Source organism: Colletotrichum paranaense (genome assembly GCF_030867605.1).
Source record: "Colletotrichum paranaense strain IMI 384185 chromosome Unknown Scaffold_5.1, whole genome shotgun sequence".
Classification (NCBI taxonomy): domain Eukaryota; kingdom Fungi; phylum Ascomycota; class Sordariomycetes; order Glomerellales; family Glomerellaceae; genus Colletotrichum; species Colletotrichum paranaense.
The window spans coordinates 2,654,969-2,670,704 of record NW_026848963.1 but is presented as its reverse complement, the minus strand read 5'-3'; the positions used below and the strand labels follow the sequence as shown (position 1 = coordinate 2,670,704).

The following is a 15,736-nucleotide window of genomic DNA, read 5'->3' as shown; positions in this document are numbered from 1 at the left end:
TCCCAGCCACCCCTGTAGCTTGCTCCCTTAGTCAGCAGAACCCTTGGATTCATCGTCTTAGGTAAGGTGTCCTGGTCTACCTGCGGAGGAGAAACGGCCACACCTTTCCCCTTGCTCCGGCGCTAAACCTCATTTGACGACCCAAGCGACTTCCACACAACAACACACTCGAACTTTTGGAAATCTTTCGCCAGGGCGGCCCAAGCCCCACCAGCGGCACCGATTTCTTCCTTCCCCTCCACGATACCTCTCCTAAGCCGCCGAACCTCGAAAACCACCCTCTCACACCCCCCCACGCCGCACATAAAACCAGCAATCATGTTGAACGGCGAAGATCCGCCCGAGCGGCCCGACTACATTGTCAACATCATCAATGGCCTCGAGCGGTACAATCCTGAGGCTGTCGTCAACCTCGAGTCCTACCTGCAGGAGCAGTGCGAGCAGAAGTACTGCGACTGCAATGCGAACCGGACACTCCTGAAGCTGTGAGTCGCAATCTCCAATATGCCTACTCGACCACCACCACGCGTCTTTTTTGTACACGTCGGTGGCATCAGACCCCTTTGCTTGGTCTTGCGCCGGTTTATATGATGATCGTGTAAACGTTTCCTATTACCTGACATGCACTGGTTGTTCCGTCATGAACCCCTCAGTCGCAACTGAAGTCAGCACATGGTGTTAACTGAACGATACCGGAACTCAATATTGAGACACAATTTGGATACGAGCCTACATCATCATGCAACTCGACAGCTGACCACTTTGTCTTCTCTCTCCTTCCAGGTACCAGCTCAACCCCGACCGTCTCAAGGATGAGGTCGTCACCAACATCCTCGTCAAGGCCATGACCCAGTTCCCCTCGCCGCAGTTCACCCTCGCCCTGCACCTCATCAACCCCTCCACCATCGCCCAGGGCGAGCTCCATGAGGCCGTCGCCAAGCTGCGCACCCTCAACAGCCAGCTCGAGGGCTCCCAGTACGCCCGCTTCTGGAACACCATTGACGGCGACGACCTCTGCGCCGACCTCATTGCCGACATCTCAGGCTTCGAGGACCTCATCCGCAGCAACATTGCCAACTCGATCGCCCAGGCCTTCCGCGAGGTCAGCCTGTCCCAGCTCGAGTCGTGGCTCGGCCTCGACGGCGACGCCACCGCAAAGTTCGTCACCGAGGTTGCCGGCTGGACCGTTGGCGACAATGGCGTCGTTACCATCCCCAAGAACGCCGAGAACGAGGCCAAGAAGTCTGAGATCAGGGAGGACGTCAACGTCGACATGTTCTCGAGGATTCTTCGCAGATCATGGGAGGAGACTGCGTAAAAGAAGTACTTCTTTGAAAAATAAGAAGAGAAATCGCAGACTTGGGTTTCGGTGTGAGGATGAACAGAAGAAGGGGACGCAAGGGTTGATATCACAACCCTTGGCTGCTAATAGCTCCGTACATGGAGTTAGGGCTGGAAGAGAGCATGGCGGCAAAAATTACCGGCGTTCACTTTTGACTTTGGAATCGGGGGCCATAGAGTATATCCCTGAATATGAGACATGCCACAATGTTTGAAATGTCGTGTAAAACGCTTCTTTTTTCTTCTTCTCATTATATTGATGTGCTGCAAAATCTTTGTCCCTGCCTGCCCCCTTTTTTATCATCGTCGTGTAGCACATAATTTTCTCATCGCTTTGAAAGCTCCTCCCACTGAACACCACACCATTCCTCAAGATACCCTGCCTCACCAACCTCGACACCGCGCTGCTGACAATCCGCCTCGCAAACGCCGACAATGATGGTACCCCAGTCCATACCCTCAAGCGACAGCTCCTCCGCCTCGAGCTCGGTGATGGCATGCGGCGTCATCTGCACCTCAAACACGCGCCTGGCACCACAGTTTCCGCACCGCGTCATTCCACCACTGCCGGCAGCAGCGCCCAGCTTCGCGCCCACGGCGTCCGCCTTGGAGTACAGCAGCGGCGTACCGTTGAACTCGTAGCGGATACACTGTTCCGGGTTCTGCTCCATGCGGTCCGCAAACTTTTGAAACGCCGCGTCCATGGACGACTCGAACACGTCCTTCATGTCGCCTCCCCCACCAGCGCCGCTACCACCCTCGGTGTCCACCTCCATTCGCGCGTTCTGCGGCACGGGCATAGGTTCCGGATCGAGCGTCTCGAACTCGGCGTCCGCGAGGTAGGAAATCGGGTACGGCTTAGGCAGGGCGTCGGCCGCGGGCCACGGCTCTGGCGGCGGGGGCGGTCCGGAAGGCGTTTGCGGGTTGTTGAGGTTCAGCGTCTCGGCAAAGGTTTTGGGGAGGGACTCGGCCGGGTCCTTGGCCTCCTCCTTCTTCTGCGTGGGCTCGTCGGCGGCGGCGGGGTTAGAAAACGGGTTCGACGGGGCGGCGGTGCCAAAGGGGCTGCTGCTTGAAGAGGCGCCCGTGCTGAACGGGTTCGCGTTGCCTCCGAATGGGTTCGCTGCACCGGAACCGCCGCCAAAGAGCGCGGTTCCCAGTCCCGAGCTGACGTCTTTCTTGGGCTCTTCCTTCTCCTCCACTTTCTTCTGAGGCTTCACTTCCGCCTTCTTTGCTGCCGCTGCTTGCGCTTCCTTGGATACCTTGACACCTCTCACAGCGCGGATGCTGCCCTGCTTGCGCCGGCAGGTGGATTTGCGGCAGGCGAAGACGTAAAGGCGGCGCTCGTGGCCGGGGAACTTTTCGGGGAGCTCGCCGTTGAGTTGGAGAAGCTGGACCATGATCTCGTTGCACACTTGACAGCGCGCCAGGGCTGCTGAGGCTGGTTGTTCGGGGTTCAACCATTCCTACAAGTGAAAACAACCATGTGTCAGTCAATTTGGGGGGGCTGTCATCTCTGTTTGTCGATGCGCGGCGGCAAAGGAGAACTTACTGGTTGACCACCAAGACGACTGATGGTGTCATCGTCGGCGTCTTTGCTGGCGTAACCGAGCAACACGTTGGTCTCAGTGAACTCCTGCTCGGAGGAATCACTGTCGTAATCTGCCATGGTTGTGTAAATCGGTATGGGCTGCCAGATTGACGGGTTGGGCTGGGTACGTGGGGTCAAGATTTTTTGGCTCTCGAAATATTTCGATGCGGGGCTTATCTTATCGCTCCTCACCTGCCCTCCTCCAACGAGGGGTAGCAAACGATGAAGGCTGCCCCTGACTGACATGCCCCAACCACTTTGAACAAACACACTTCACGAAATGGAATGCAGGAATTGTCTTCATGGTTGGATATCATTCCGGCTCTCAGCTTTGACAGATCTAAGATCAACGCCTTTTGTCTACCGTACCAACACTTTTAATATTGGAATCCATCAAACTCTTTACTCCTCAGGGCCGTCCATACCAGGGCCAGGGCCTCCCGCTCTGCCCATCTGTCTCGCCTTCAAGAGTTCGTCGCACAGAAGCAGGTTGGATGCAATGCTCGAACTTGAGGCGATGCAGTTTCTGAGTACTCTGAAGGAGTCGAAGATACCCTCGAGCTCTGCGTCCATCGGCTCGCCCGTTGCCAGGTCCAAGCCAACGATGTTGCCATCCGCGTGCTCATCCTGCATAGCAGCAACTGTGACATGTTAGTGAATCTGCTTCAAAAGGCAAGCGTACTGTGCACTTACGAGCATCCTGGATGTCAAGACCGGCGTTGGCAGCGAGAGTCTTGGGAATAATCAGCAGAGCATCAGCGAAGGCCTCGACACCCCACTTGGCCTTGCCCTTCACCGTCTTGGAGAAGGCGTCGCTCTTGAGGTGTGCTGCGCAGGCAACCTGGAAAGCACCAGCACCCGGGACAACGCTCTTGTCTACAATCATGTTGTAGACACTGCGCAGACCGTCACGGACAGCGTCCGTAACCTGAGTAATGGTGTGTGCATTGGGTCCCTTGATCAACAGGGTGACAGACTTGGGCTCCTTAACCTCCTCGATGAAGGTGTACTTCTCCTCACCCAGAGTTTGCTCGTAGACAAGACCAGCCCATCCCAGAGACTCGGGTGACAGGTCGTCAACACTGTTCTGTGCAACACCACCACAGATGAGCTGCAGTCTCTCCATGTTTCTTCTCTTGGCACGGCGGAGGGCGAGAATGCCGTTCTTGGCCAGTACGTCGAGAGAAAGAGGGTCAATGCCCTTCTGGTTGATGATGACGAAGTTCTTGGTGGGGTCATTTCCGCAAACCTCCTTCTTCAGCTCGACAATCTTCTTCAACTTAGCATCAACGAAACGACGCTCGCTCTCCACCAGCTTGTCTCTCTGCTCTGCGCTAGAGTAGAAGAATCCAGAGTTGATCTCAGACTTCTCGTACTCCAAGCTGACGTTCATCGTCAGGATGTAGGCGTTCTCAAGGCGCTTGGGCATATCGGGGTGGCGGGCGCCGTGGTCGAGGGCAAGACCCTTGATCAACTGGGTGTCGGAGGCGGTCCGGTGCTGCATCTTCATGATCTCGACCATGTGCAGATCCGGCTTGGCAGGTGCCTGGTAGATGGCGAGAACAGCATCGACGATATCGGGGGTGAGCTTGGCCGCAAGGTTGGAGTTGAGCTTCGTGGAAAGCGACGTGCGGGCCACGGAGAGAAGCAACTCGCGGTCGACCTCCTTCTCGAGCTTGAAGCCGTCAAGGAACTATTCGCCCGTCAGCACCACTATCCAAGTATCCGTGTTCGATAGATGCCCACCTTCAACGCCTCGTTCTTGGCGATCTCGAAACCATCCGTAATAATTCTAGGATGCAGTCCTTCTGAGATATAACGATCCGCCTGCTTGAGGAGCTCTCCGATCAACAGGACAGCTGATGTCGTGCCGTCTCCGCAGATATCATCTTGTGCCGTCGCAGCTCTAGCAATCATGACTGCGGTAGGATTTTGAATTTGCATCTCGCGGAGGAGGACGTTTCCATCTTTTGTCAACTTGATCTATTCGGCGGCGCATTAGCGGTGGGGATTCAGGGGAAGAGGGGTAGTTATTCGCACTTGACCGGAGCCATCGACAAGCCTATTAATGTTAGCATCTAATTTGAAGACATAAACAGCGACAGACTAACATCTTGATAGTGCCCAAAGGGCCGAGGTTGGACTTGAGGACATCCTGGAGGCCTTCACCAGCGCTGATGTTGACCTTCAGGGCTTCACCCCGCCGCTGCACTAGCCGTTAGCATACAAACAAATATCGTCAGGACAAGGGTCGCGCACCCTCGATTCGGCCTTTGGGTTGAGCAGTTGCGCCGCAGACATGTTGGCTTGAGGTCGTCGAGGGGTTCGTGAGGGGGTATCAGTCGGTAAAGTTATTGGATTAGCGACCTGACGTGGAGTGTTCTCGAGATTGACCTGGCCCCGGGAGCTTCAGATGCGGGACTCTGCTGGTGACTTTTTTTCTGCCTCGAGGTGGCAGGCGGTCAGACGCTGGTAGAAGGTGCTGGCTCACTACCTAATTGCCAGCTTGGTGGTGGTGGGTGCCTGGCACCTGCAGTGGTCCATTCTTGACTAATTCTCTCTATAAGCATAGCTGCATGCTCAGGGGAATATGTACCTAGTGAGGTGTGAATGGCTGCCGCATCTGTCAGCAATCCCGCCGTTCTATGAACCGTGCGTCGTTAGAGCCTCCTGATGGGGCGAATGCAAGCTGAGAACGGGAGACCGGGACGTGGGGACTTAGGGGTCCCCTAGAGGACCACTGCAATGAAACTTTCACCCCAAGAATACACCGCTGCTTTACCTCAAGCTTGTGCCGGTGACATCTTTTCTTTGGTTGCGAAGGCCAAGTGGCCTATCTACCAAGATCCAGAATTCATACTTAGACCGTCTCTTACTGAATAACCTCATGTATAGAATAAAGGAGAGTATTATAGACGATCCATTTACCGCCTCCCGTTCAGTTTCTTGCTGCATCATCTCCGTTGGTCGTACCAAAGGTGAGCTTCAACTGCACTAAATTCCAGAGCTACCAAAGTAAAGCAGCGGTTTGTTTACTCACCCTGAGTTTAATTCATTTGGGGACCTCCCGGAGACACGCCGGAGACATCTCTCAAATGACGAATCTATTTCATGCTCTCCTTTCATCCTGTTCATCTTCCAAGCGTACTCAAACGTATCGCTGACACAGCTGTTCCTGACCAGTCATTCCTATCTCTCCCTTCTTTCATCGTCTTCATCTAGTTCTGTGATTCGCCTTTTGTAGTCTTCAATCTACGCGACATCATGTGGGGGTCCAAGCTCTCAGCTGTGCTGTCCGCGCTCAGCTTGACACAATCCGTTCCTGCGACTGAGCTTGAGCAGGTTGTCACCGAGAATGGCGTGAAGCAAGTGGCCATCATTGGTACGTGAACGCTGCTTCATGAAAACCTTTGAAGCTCCGACGATTTGTCCATGACCTTAGCGCGTCGCCGTTCAACCCTGTACTTACACGATATGTAGGAGCGGGTGCCGGTGGTTCCTCCGCGGCCTACTACCTCCAAAAGTTCGCCGAAGCCGAAGGTCTTCCCGTCAACATAACTGTGTTTGAAAAGACCCATCGAGTAGGAGGCCGGACGTTGACCGTCGACGCTTACGGCAACCCGCTCGAACCAGTTGAGCTGGGCGCTTCCATCTTCATCGAGGCCAATCACATCATCTATAATGCCAGTATCAACTTTGGTCTTCCCCTGAAAGAGCCAGAGTCTGGCAGTGATGGCTTCCTGGGCATTTGGGACGGTGAGAAATTTGTCTTTTCCCAAGATGATAGTTCTTGGAACTGGTGGAACTTGGCCAAGCTCTTCTGGAAGTACGGCACCGCCCCGTACAAGGCGCAGAAGCTCGTGCAGTCGACCGTTGCGACCTTTTTGCAGCTCTATGAGAAACCTCACTTTCCTTTCCGATCGCTCACGCAAAGAGTCTTCGAGCTGGATCTTTTGAAGGCAACTTCCGTTACCGGGGAGCAGTTTCTCGCCAACAACGATGTAAGCCCAACATGATCCTGCCTGATGTTTCGTATACTAATCGATTTGTGATAGATCAGTGAGCTTTTCTCCCACGATATCATCCAGGCAGCCACCAGAGTCAACTATGCGTCAAACCTGAAGTATATCCATGGCCTTGAGACCATGGTCTCTCTTGCCCCTGAAGGCGCTCGGCAAGTCATTGGAGGCAACTGGCAGGTTTTCCAGACAATGCTTCAAAGGAGTAACGCAACATTGCATCGCAACACTTCGGTGACATCAATCGCCGTGAAGTCTGGCCCTTCTAGCTCCAAGTATCTACTTTCAACCAAAGACGCTCATGCTGAAGCCGAGGCAGAGTCGAACCAGTACCCGATTGCTTTCGACAACGTCGTCATTGCGACTCCTTGGCAGTATGGAGATATCAGTGTCGCAGAGGATCTTTTCCAGCACAAGATTGATGAGGTTCCTTACACCAAGCTTCACGTTACCCTTTTCGCCTCACCGTTCCACCTCTCCCCAGAGTACTTTGGTCTCGAGCCTGGTTCCAAGGCACCCGACTCAGTCTTGACAACGCTCGGCCCTGATGACGAGGCAAAGGCTGGCTCTGAAGGTGCTGGCAAGGCTGGCTTCTACTCTGTCAGCACCCTCAGAACCGTTACAAACCCCGACACTCTCAAGGACGAGTTTCTCTACAAGATCTTCTCTCCTAAGAAGGTGACGGCAGAGTTCCTGTCAAAGCTGCTTGGCGTTGAAGTGCCGGCGTCCATTGTTGCGGGCAAAAAGTCAGAGGAAGCTGGCCAGCGCACTGTTGAACCCATCTCTTGGTATTACCCGCATGTGTTCAACTCGTACCCCATTGAATATCCGCGTGTCACTTTCCAAGACCCCATCCTGAGGGACGGACTTTATTATCTTTCGGGCGTCGAAAGCTTCATCTCGTGTATGGAGACCAGCGCCTTGATGGGGATGAACATTGCAAAGTTGATTGCCGACGATTTCTCAGAGGCCAAGGAGACACTCGAGGAGAAGATCGAGGTCGATGGTGCGCAGGAGGTACTGGGCCAAATTGAGAAGGAGGCGCCCGTGGCTGAGGAGCTGTGATTACTCTGGGTTGAAGAGTATTGTTTCCTTCTGTTCGTTTGATATCTTTCAGTGCCGGGCTCTACTCACTATTGAAACATGCGTAGGACGTAGTAATCTCAAAGAACTGTATATAATGATAGTTGTTGTTGGGCATTCTGCACCAGATTGTGTTCCCTTATTCGACTTTCTTCAAGAGAAAGATTTTCGAAACGTCACTCACTGAGCTAGCTGCCTCGTAAATGGTTCGGGGTTTCCTCAGTGGCCAAAGCCCCATGTCTTTTGGAGTACTACTCAACTCCTAAGGCAGCAGATTGTTTCTGAGGACACCTGATATGTCTGGAATAATTGTATTCCGAGCGCAGAATACTGATTTCTACTTCAATCACAAATTGAGGATGGGATTTCACCAAACGATCCTTGTCACCCATCACCTTCCGGATGCCGGCGTCTACATACGTGTAAGCCGGTGACACATGTTAGATGTGCCCACAACTTATGTATAGCCTTCTTGTCGTTTGTTGAGGCGCAAGGATTACTGCCACAAGTCAGGGTGTCGTTATTGAAGACAAATCTGAGGCCTCCAACACCTTGATTCTCTTGTTTCGCAGTGGCGCTATGTCTGTGAAGCAATGGGAAAGAAGCTGGAAGGGTACTGCCTAGCAGGATAGAAGGGTCCGGGTGGGTCTGGATCGGCCGCTGCCGGGGGGCCCCACGTGATACCCCGGTCCCGTGGCACCGTGGCTCAGGGACCTTGTGTTGCCGTGGCAAAAAAATTGGGAGGAAAAAGGGACGTGCACAGCCACAGGCCATTTCACCCCTCCATCATCTGAACCCCAACTCAAAAGCTCCCTCTTATGACGCATTTTCTTCCCTAGTGCCTGATCACTTTTGTTTCGTGGCCAAGGTCTGGGACTTTCCGTCTCTTTGTCCTTTTGATCAACCCAGCGGCCGGGCTTGCTTTGAAGAAATACAAAACCACGTCGCAAGAGCTCTCTGCCCACGATCAACACAGCTTTCCAAACAAGACCCAAACTTCAAGATGTTTGTCCTCAGAAACGGTAAGTTTACCCCGCTACTCACCTATCACTCGGAGCGTTCGCCGCGCCGCTTAGCCTTATCCCGCGACCGACAGCGAGGCGCATGTGAAGCGTTCGTTGGCGTCATTTTCTGTTACCGTTTCGCGATCAACGCCTTTCCACCTTCTTACTGCCGCGCTCGTTTGCGATTTCCCAGAGCCCTTAAGTACATGCTAACAACTTGCCTCTTTTCCAGTTGGCAAACTTATCTTTGGATCTAGCAACCAAGAATCTCTCATCGAGCTCCCCCAAGGGCAACTCTACCTCGTTCGCCCCCTCTCGCCAAAGGGCTACTCCGAACTCATCTTCAAGGACGCAGCTGCCCGCATCCGACGAACTGCGCAGGATTTCCAATACCAGCTCGTGGTACAGAGAGTCTACGAGGAAGGCGAGGCCGAACTTCTAGCCGAGGAGGAAGGAGAGGACGCCGAGATCGACGCACTTGCCGCCGCCGAAAGAGACGAAAAGACCTTCCTGCTTGACGAGGCCCTCTACTTCCGCATCGAGATTCGGGAAGGCAAGGAGAAGATTCTGGCCTGGAGAGACCTGAGTGGTGATACTGGTGACGTCTACGAGTTCGTCTGCGACAACGTTGTGTCTCCTGGTCAAGTCGCGCAATTCGAGCGAGTCGCCAAGGAGTGCCAGTACGAGCGCAAATACCGCAAGCCGCATACAACAGCATCCGAAGTCGACCTGAAGCAATTCGAATTTGAGGACGAGCAGCCGATTCCTCCCGCAAGTCCCATCCACAGCCCTACTCTCGTCAGATCAATCGAGTCTGCCGACAGTCTGTTTGTGCCGCAAGACCCGATCACACCCACAAAGAAGGAAGAGCATTCACTTGTCCAGACCCCTACGAAGACGCCGGCGAAGATGCCTATCACACCGGAGAAGAAATCCAAGCCGACTGGCCCTCCGAAGTCAGCGGAGGCCCCAGAGGCTCTCGACACGTACGCTACAGAGAGCTGTGAGCTTCACTTCTACGATCATCCCTCTGGCTCCTTTATCCAGCAAGCTGCCGCTGTCACTGCCACCGTCACCGAAGTTGGAAAGTGGGAGTACTGGCTGCAAATCGAAAGCGAGGACCGTGCTTGGTTGGGCATCCCGATTATCGCAGATATCAACCCTGTCTTCAACTTTGAGTTCTTGTCCTTCATCTTCAACCACTTCTCTGCCGATGGCTCAGCATACTCTTGGCTGCTCCGTTTCAAGGACCAGCCGACTTTGGAACGTTTCCAAGAAGCTCTTCTCCGAGCTTTGTGGGAGCAGCTGAACGAGGTCAAGTGGGAAAAGAAGACGGACAGAGAGCAGGAGTACATTACCTCCGCTTTCAATGATTTGGTTATGGAGGATACACCCGAAGAGCAGGAGGAGGAGGAGGAAGAGGAAGAGGAGTACGAAGATGCAGAGGATGATGCGCAGCGTAGCGAGCATTACGACAGCGACGAGGAGGATGACGATGTTGAGACCAAGGACGAAGATGGCAACGTTAACTCTCAGCTTGCTGTTGGCTACAAGCATGATCGGTCCTTCGTCGTGCGCGGATCCAAGATCGGCGTCTTCAAGCACACGGCGAATAACAATCTCGAGTTCTCCACCAACATTTCCAAGGTCGAGACTCCCAAGGGCACACTGTTCAGCCCCAAGAAGGTCATGCTTCACAACGAGGATCGCAACATGATTCTTCAGAACGAGTCGGATCCCAATAAGCTGTATCGTATGGATCTCGAGTACGGCAAGGTCGTTGACGAGTGGAATGTTCATGAGGACATCCCTGTTCTCAACTTTGCTCCCGAGAATAAGTTTGCCCAGATGACTCACGAGCCGACCTTCCTTGGTATCTCGAAGAATGCCCTCTACCGCGTCGACCCCCGTTTGTCCGGCACCAAGCTGGTTGATTCTCAGCTGAAGCAGTACGTTTCCAAGAACGACTTCTCGGCTATCTCTACTACGGAGAAGGGATACATCGCCGTCGCTTCCAACAAGGGCGATGTACGCCTCTTCGATCGCCTAGGAATCAACGCCAAAACCCACATCCCCGCTCTCGGTGAAGCCATTCTCGGTCTCGACACATCCGCCGACGGTCGCTGGGTCCTCGCCACCTGCCGAACGTACATCCTGCTCATCGACGCGATGCAAAAGTCTGGCAAGAACGAGGGCAAGCTTGGTTTCGAAAAGTCTTTCGCGGCTTCCGACAAGCCTCAACCTCGCCGCCTGGCTCTGACACCCGAGCACGTTGCCCAGTTCGCCCACGAGACCGGCAAGCCTGTGTCATTCACGCCTGCGCGCTTCAACGCCGGCGAGGGCGTCGAAGAGACGAGCATCATCACCGCCACCGGTCCGTACATTGTGGAGTGGAGCCTGAAGAAGGTCCTGCGCGGAGCCAAGGCCGCCTACCGCATCAAGCGCTACGCCGAAGAGGTCAAGGCTGACGACTTCAAGTTCGGAACGGACAAGAACGTCATCGTCGCCCTCCCCAACGAGGTCAACATGGTCGGCAAGCAGGGTCTCAAGCGCCCTACTCGCGAGAGCATCGCCGGCAACTTTGCACAGCTCAGCATGGGCCGCAGGGATTCTGGACAGATCACGACGCCCAAGAGCGGTCGGTACAAGTTGGGCAAGGAGGATATCGTCGCGTCGCCGTACTGAGTTAGGCGAGAGAGGGGTCTTCTTTGTGTGTTATGTGTGATGCGTTCATGTTGGACTATTTGATCCCCACGATGGCGTTTCCAAGGTTGAGAGTACGCTGAATTCGCGTAGCGCAAAGGGACGGGAGTGTGATGAGGGAGGATGACGGGGGCTTTACGGGACGGACTTACGGCACAACACGTTTACCTCTTTTCTATTTCTTCTTCTTCTTGCTCTGTGCCGCCAGGTATCTTCACTCTTGCTTGCTTTTTCACTTCGTTGCCTCCTCTCTCTCTTGACATTGTACCATGACGAGAAGAAGGGGTACTTTTCTAGATACCTTTTGAAGAGCTCCGCGAGTGAGCAAGCTTTGGTGGTTTGTTCCTCACTGCATTTCTTGTTCAGGCAAATGCGAAATTAGCCGGTTTTTCTCAAATTCATACAATTCTGAATCCCCATGAAGTCTGATTGCTCTTCGTTGCTTGCCTTTGATACTGTGCATTTGGTCGTTCACATAGTGGGCTGGTTTGCAATGGTCCACAGCTCTCGTGGAACAAGTAGGTAGTAGATAGTCTATTACGGTCATGCCCCCTAGAGAAACCAAATCGAAATCGTTGCATTGGAAAGACCTCTTGTACGACACATTTCCCTCTCAATGCGACCCGTCCATCCATATTGCCCTCTCCACCATCAGGAATGAAACAAAAGCATATGACAAAAAAAGCTCCTAAAAAACTCCGCTCGGCTCGATGCCATTGTTCCCGATCATGTATGCTTCCTCGCCCAGCTAAAATTTGCCCGAAAAGGGCAAGGTCTTCTTCTTTTCTCTCTTTCAATCATGCTTTCGTTAAAATGGGTCAGGCGGCCTCTTGTCCAGTGGAAAAGTAAATAACCTGGTTTGCAAGTTTTGTTGGATGTACAATTGGCCGTTATGCTTCTTGCTTTACCGCCTTCGTCTCCTTTGCATCTTCCGCGCCATCCTTGCTACCGGTGACGCTATCAACGGCGCCCTGAATCGCCTTGGTGACCTGACCAACCACGTTGCCGCCAATGTTCTTCAACGTCTTGGACTGCGTCGCCTCCTGGGAGAGGCGAGTCATCTCGGCGACGAAGGACTGTCCCCACCAGGATGACGTGTACTTGAAAACGTAGCGCTCGAGCTTCTTGTAGTTGGTCTCGCGCTGCTCCGGGGACATGGTCACGGCATCGTGGATGGCGTTTGCTAGCTCTTCAGTGTTCCATGGGTTGACGATGAGAGAGCCATTGAGGGACTGGGCGGCGCCGGTGAACTCGGACAGAATCATGACACCGTGACGCTCGCGCTGAGTAGCGATATACTCGTACGAGACCAGGTTCATGCCATCGCGTGTGGAGGAAACAAGGCAGACGTCGGAAACGGCGTACAGAGCTGTGAGCTCGTCGAAGGAGACGCTCTGGTGGAGGAAGTGAATGGGCATGAACTCGATGGTGCCAAACTTGCCGTTGATACGGCCGACAAGCTCATTGACCACGGCACGCAGATTCTGATACTCCTCAACGTCCTGCCTTGAAGGCACGGCGACCTGAACCAGCACAATTTTGCCGATCCACTCGGGGTGTTCTGTCAGGAAGACCTCCAATGCGTGGAGCTTCTGAGGGACACCCTTGATATAGTCGAGGCGATCGACACCGACAATGAGTTTCACTCCGTTGAACTTGCGCGTAAGAGCGTCAATGCGCTCCTGGACCTTGGGTTTCTTGAGGCCTTCGACGAACTTCTCAGGATCAATACCGATGGGGAATGCGCCAACGGTGACGAATTTGCCATTGTAATCAACACCATTGGGGGTCGTAGGAGTTCCACTACATGTGACGTCAGTTTGTGTCTAAGAGAACAAGCTTTCGCTTTTCGATTGCGTCTTACAGAATGCGAGAGCAACTGCTCAAGAAGTGACGAGCGTAGTCGTAGGTGTGGAATCCGATGAGATCGCAGTCGAGGACGCCCGTCAGGAGGGCTTCGCGAACGGGAAGGATGCGGTAAATTTCAGAAGAAGGGAAAGGCGTGTGCAGGAAGAAGCCAATCTTGACGTTCTTCTTGGAGTCGCCGATTTCCTCGCGAAGCATCTCAGGCAGCAACATCAGATGGTAGTCGTGAACCCAGATCAGATCGCCATCCTGAACGTCCTGGACGACAGCCTTGGCAAACAGGCGGTTGACTTCGCGGTAAGCGGCCCATGCGCTCTCGTCAAATGTGATTTCGCCGGGGTGGTAGTGGAAGAGCGGCCAGAGAATAGAGTCTGCGAAAAAGGTTTGGCTGTTAGTCAAGCTAGGAAATATAGAGGCAAGGGAGGGTCGTCCATACTAGAGAAGCCGTTGTAGTGCTTGTCAGCGAGCTCGTCGTCAATGAAGACAGGATGAGCATCGTATTCGTCCTTGAGACGCTGCTTCATGCCGGCAATCTCGTTCTCGGGAACTTCGAGGCCTGGCCATCCGTACCATTGAAAGCTGGTGGTTTTTGACAGACCACTGAGGCCGGTGACGAGACCACCAGAGGACATGGAGAAGGAGTAACTGCCATCGTCGGAACGCTTGATAGTGATGGGCAGTCGGTTGGAGAGCAGTAGTAAGCGACCAGGCGCAGTCTCTTCATCGGGGACGAGCGAAGGCATCTTGGGCGATTTGCTTGGTGCTGAAGGTGTTCGGTGGAAGATGGTGGTGCGAAAGATTTCGTGGAGGGTTCGTTCGATGGGTGGCAGGTAATTAGGGAACAGCAGTAGCTAAGGTATGCTGGGGTGTCCTGTGGCGGCAGGGTAAGGTGTTAGCTGAGACTGGCTGGGATGAGCTTGCGGGGATGATGGAGGGATAAATTCCAGGAAGATCAAGTACTCAAAACTCAAGTGACGGCGACGGGAAAAGCACACAGGGGTGGGCTGGTGTTTATTTGATTCTCTGAGGGAGATCGAAATGGGCAGATTGGTGCTGGACACAGCTCCGTCGCAAAAGTCGTAAGCTTCTTGAGTTGCCGAGAGAGGTGGGAGTGAGTCGTGGTTCGCAGAAAAGCTTCAAACAAGGGCGACGGCGACTAGTGTATGTATAAGGTGTGTTGACGGGACGGTAGGGATGCAGCGGTATTGGAAGAAGCTGGGCTGTCGGACGCAAGCTACGTGGAAACGTAATGCACAAAAACAAGCAGTGCAATGTAGGACAAGCTTGGTCTGGGTGGATGGAGAGAGAAGAGAACCTCAGGTGCGTGAAGATAGGGTGAGGTGGAAAGAGAAGGAAGACGGCGGCTAGTCGGTGGTTGGCTTGTCAGGTTGCGTTTGTTGACTGAGTGAGGTCCTGGCGGGTGAGAGGGCAGACGAGAGGGTGTTGAGAAGAAGCAAGAAAGTGCCAATCCGGTTCAGTGCAATCCAAACTAGACGGGCAGCAGCTGCACAACGGAGAAAGCTCGACCTGATGTAACACTGGCGCACTACTGTAAGGCAGAGCTTGCGTTTCCCCAGAAGTAGAGGTACTTGGTTTGTGGGGCACTCTGGGTAAAGGCAATGGAGAAAAGTACGAATGGGTTTGACGCCTTTCTTAGTCTACATGTTTGGTCTTATTCGGTTGGCAACATTTCAAGATAAGAGAAGAGCACCAAACGCGGCAGACGAAACATGGCTACCCAAGGTCAGCATCCAATGACCTGTTACACTGAGATGAGGTCAAAGCCGGAGCATGCCTACTCAGAGAGCAAGGTCCTGTACAGAGGATGGTGTTTGATTTTGGGCGCTGCTGGTACTTCGTACAGATACCTGCTGCGGTGCCATCTACGTAATTTTGGGTAGAGATCCTTGTCAAATCACTGCGAGGAATTCCCGGCCCTGTCACTCTTTTCTCTGCCACCCCTCCAACCTCTCTCTACCTATGTACAGGCCCGTCTCGCCTACCACTGTCTTTCTGGCCCAGACAAAGAGACAATCTGACTGAGAGGCAATATGAGCGATATTTTTCCAACAGGTCCGTCCAGCCGAATCTGTCTCACCTGCGTCTTCTGCCATCCATTTCTCTCGCAGGAC

General features: G+C 53.6%; 6 protein-coding genes across 6 annotated transcripts; 3 read left to right on the top strand and 3 right to left on the bottom strand.

Moving 5' to 3' along the window:
* Positions 1-195: 195 nt before the first annotated feature.
* CPAR01_07291 (eukaryotic translation initiation factor 3 subunit K) lies at positions 196-1,318 on the top strand (the record flags this gene model as incomplete). Its single annotated transcript, XM_060491561.1, has 2 exons — positions 196-485; positions 784-1,318. Coding segments are annotated over 2 exons (825 nt in total), but the record flags the coding sequence as incomplete, so codon positions are not given.
* Positions 1,319-1,667: 349 nt separating this feature from the next.
* CPAR01_07290 (ribosomal small subunit biogenesis protein) lies at positions 1,668-3,007 on the bottom strand (the record flags this gene model as incomplete). Its single annotated transcript, XM_060491560.1, has 2 exons — positions 1,668-2,804; positions 2,891-3,007. 2 exons carry the CDS (start codon positions 3,005-3,007, stop codon positions 1,668-1,670), a joined length of 1,254 nt encoding a protein of 417 aa, XP_060350434.1.
* Positions 3,008-3,331: 324 nt separating this feature from the next.
* CPAR01_07289 (T-complex protein 1) lies at positions 3,332-5,329 on the bottom strand (the record flags this gene model as incomplete). The annotated part of the gene is made up of 6 exons (XM_060491559.1): positions 3,332-3,570; positions 3,623-4,622; positions 4,676-4,912; positions 4,970-4,991; positions 5,041-5,135; positions 5,189-5,329. Coding segments are annotated over 6 exons (1,734 nt in total), but the record flags the coding sequence as incomplete, so codon positions are not given.
* A 245-nt stretch (positions 5,330-5,574) lies between these two features.
* CPAR01_07288 (prenylcysteine oxidase) lies at positions 5,575-8,013 on the top strand (the record flags this gene model as incomplete). The annotated part of the gene is made up of 4 exons (XM_060491558.1): positions 5,575-5,581; positions 6,174-6,311; positions 6,410-6,930; positions 6,985-8,013. The coding sequence occupies 4 exons, from the start codon at positions 5,575-5,577 to the stop codon at positions 8,011-8,013; spliced, it is 1,695 nt and encodes a 564-aa protein (XP_060350432.1).
* Positions 8,014-9,034: 1,021 nt separating this feature from the next.
* CPAR01_07287 (VID27 cytoplasmic protein) lies at positions 9,035-11,720 on the top strand (the record flags this gene model as incomplete). The annotated part of the gene is made up of 2 exons (XM_060491557.1): positions 9,035-9,053; positions 9,268-11,720. The coding sequence occupies 2 exons, from the start codon at positions 9,035-9,037 to the stop codon at positions 11,718-11,720; spliced, it is 2,472 nt and encodes an 823-aa protein (XP_060350431.1).
* A 908-nt stretch (positions 11,721-12,628) lies between these two features.
* Positions 12,629-14,347, bottom strand: CPAR01_07286 (glycosyltransferase family 20; the record flags this gene model as incomplete). The annotated part of the gene is made up of 3 exons (XM_060491556.1): positions 12,629-13,541; positions 13,603-13,975; positions 14,041-14,347. The coding sequence occupies 3 exons, from the start codon at positions 14,345-14,347 to the stop codon at positions 12,629-12,631; spliced, it is 1,593 nt and encodes a 530-aa protein (XP_060350430.1).
* Between the last annotated feature and the right edge of the window lie 1,389 nt (positions 14,348-15,736).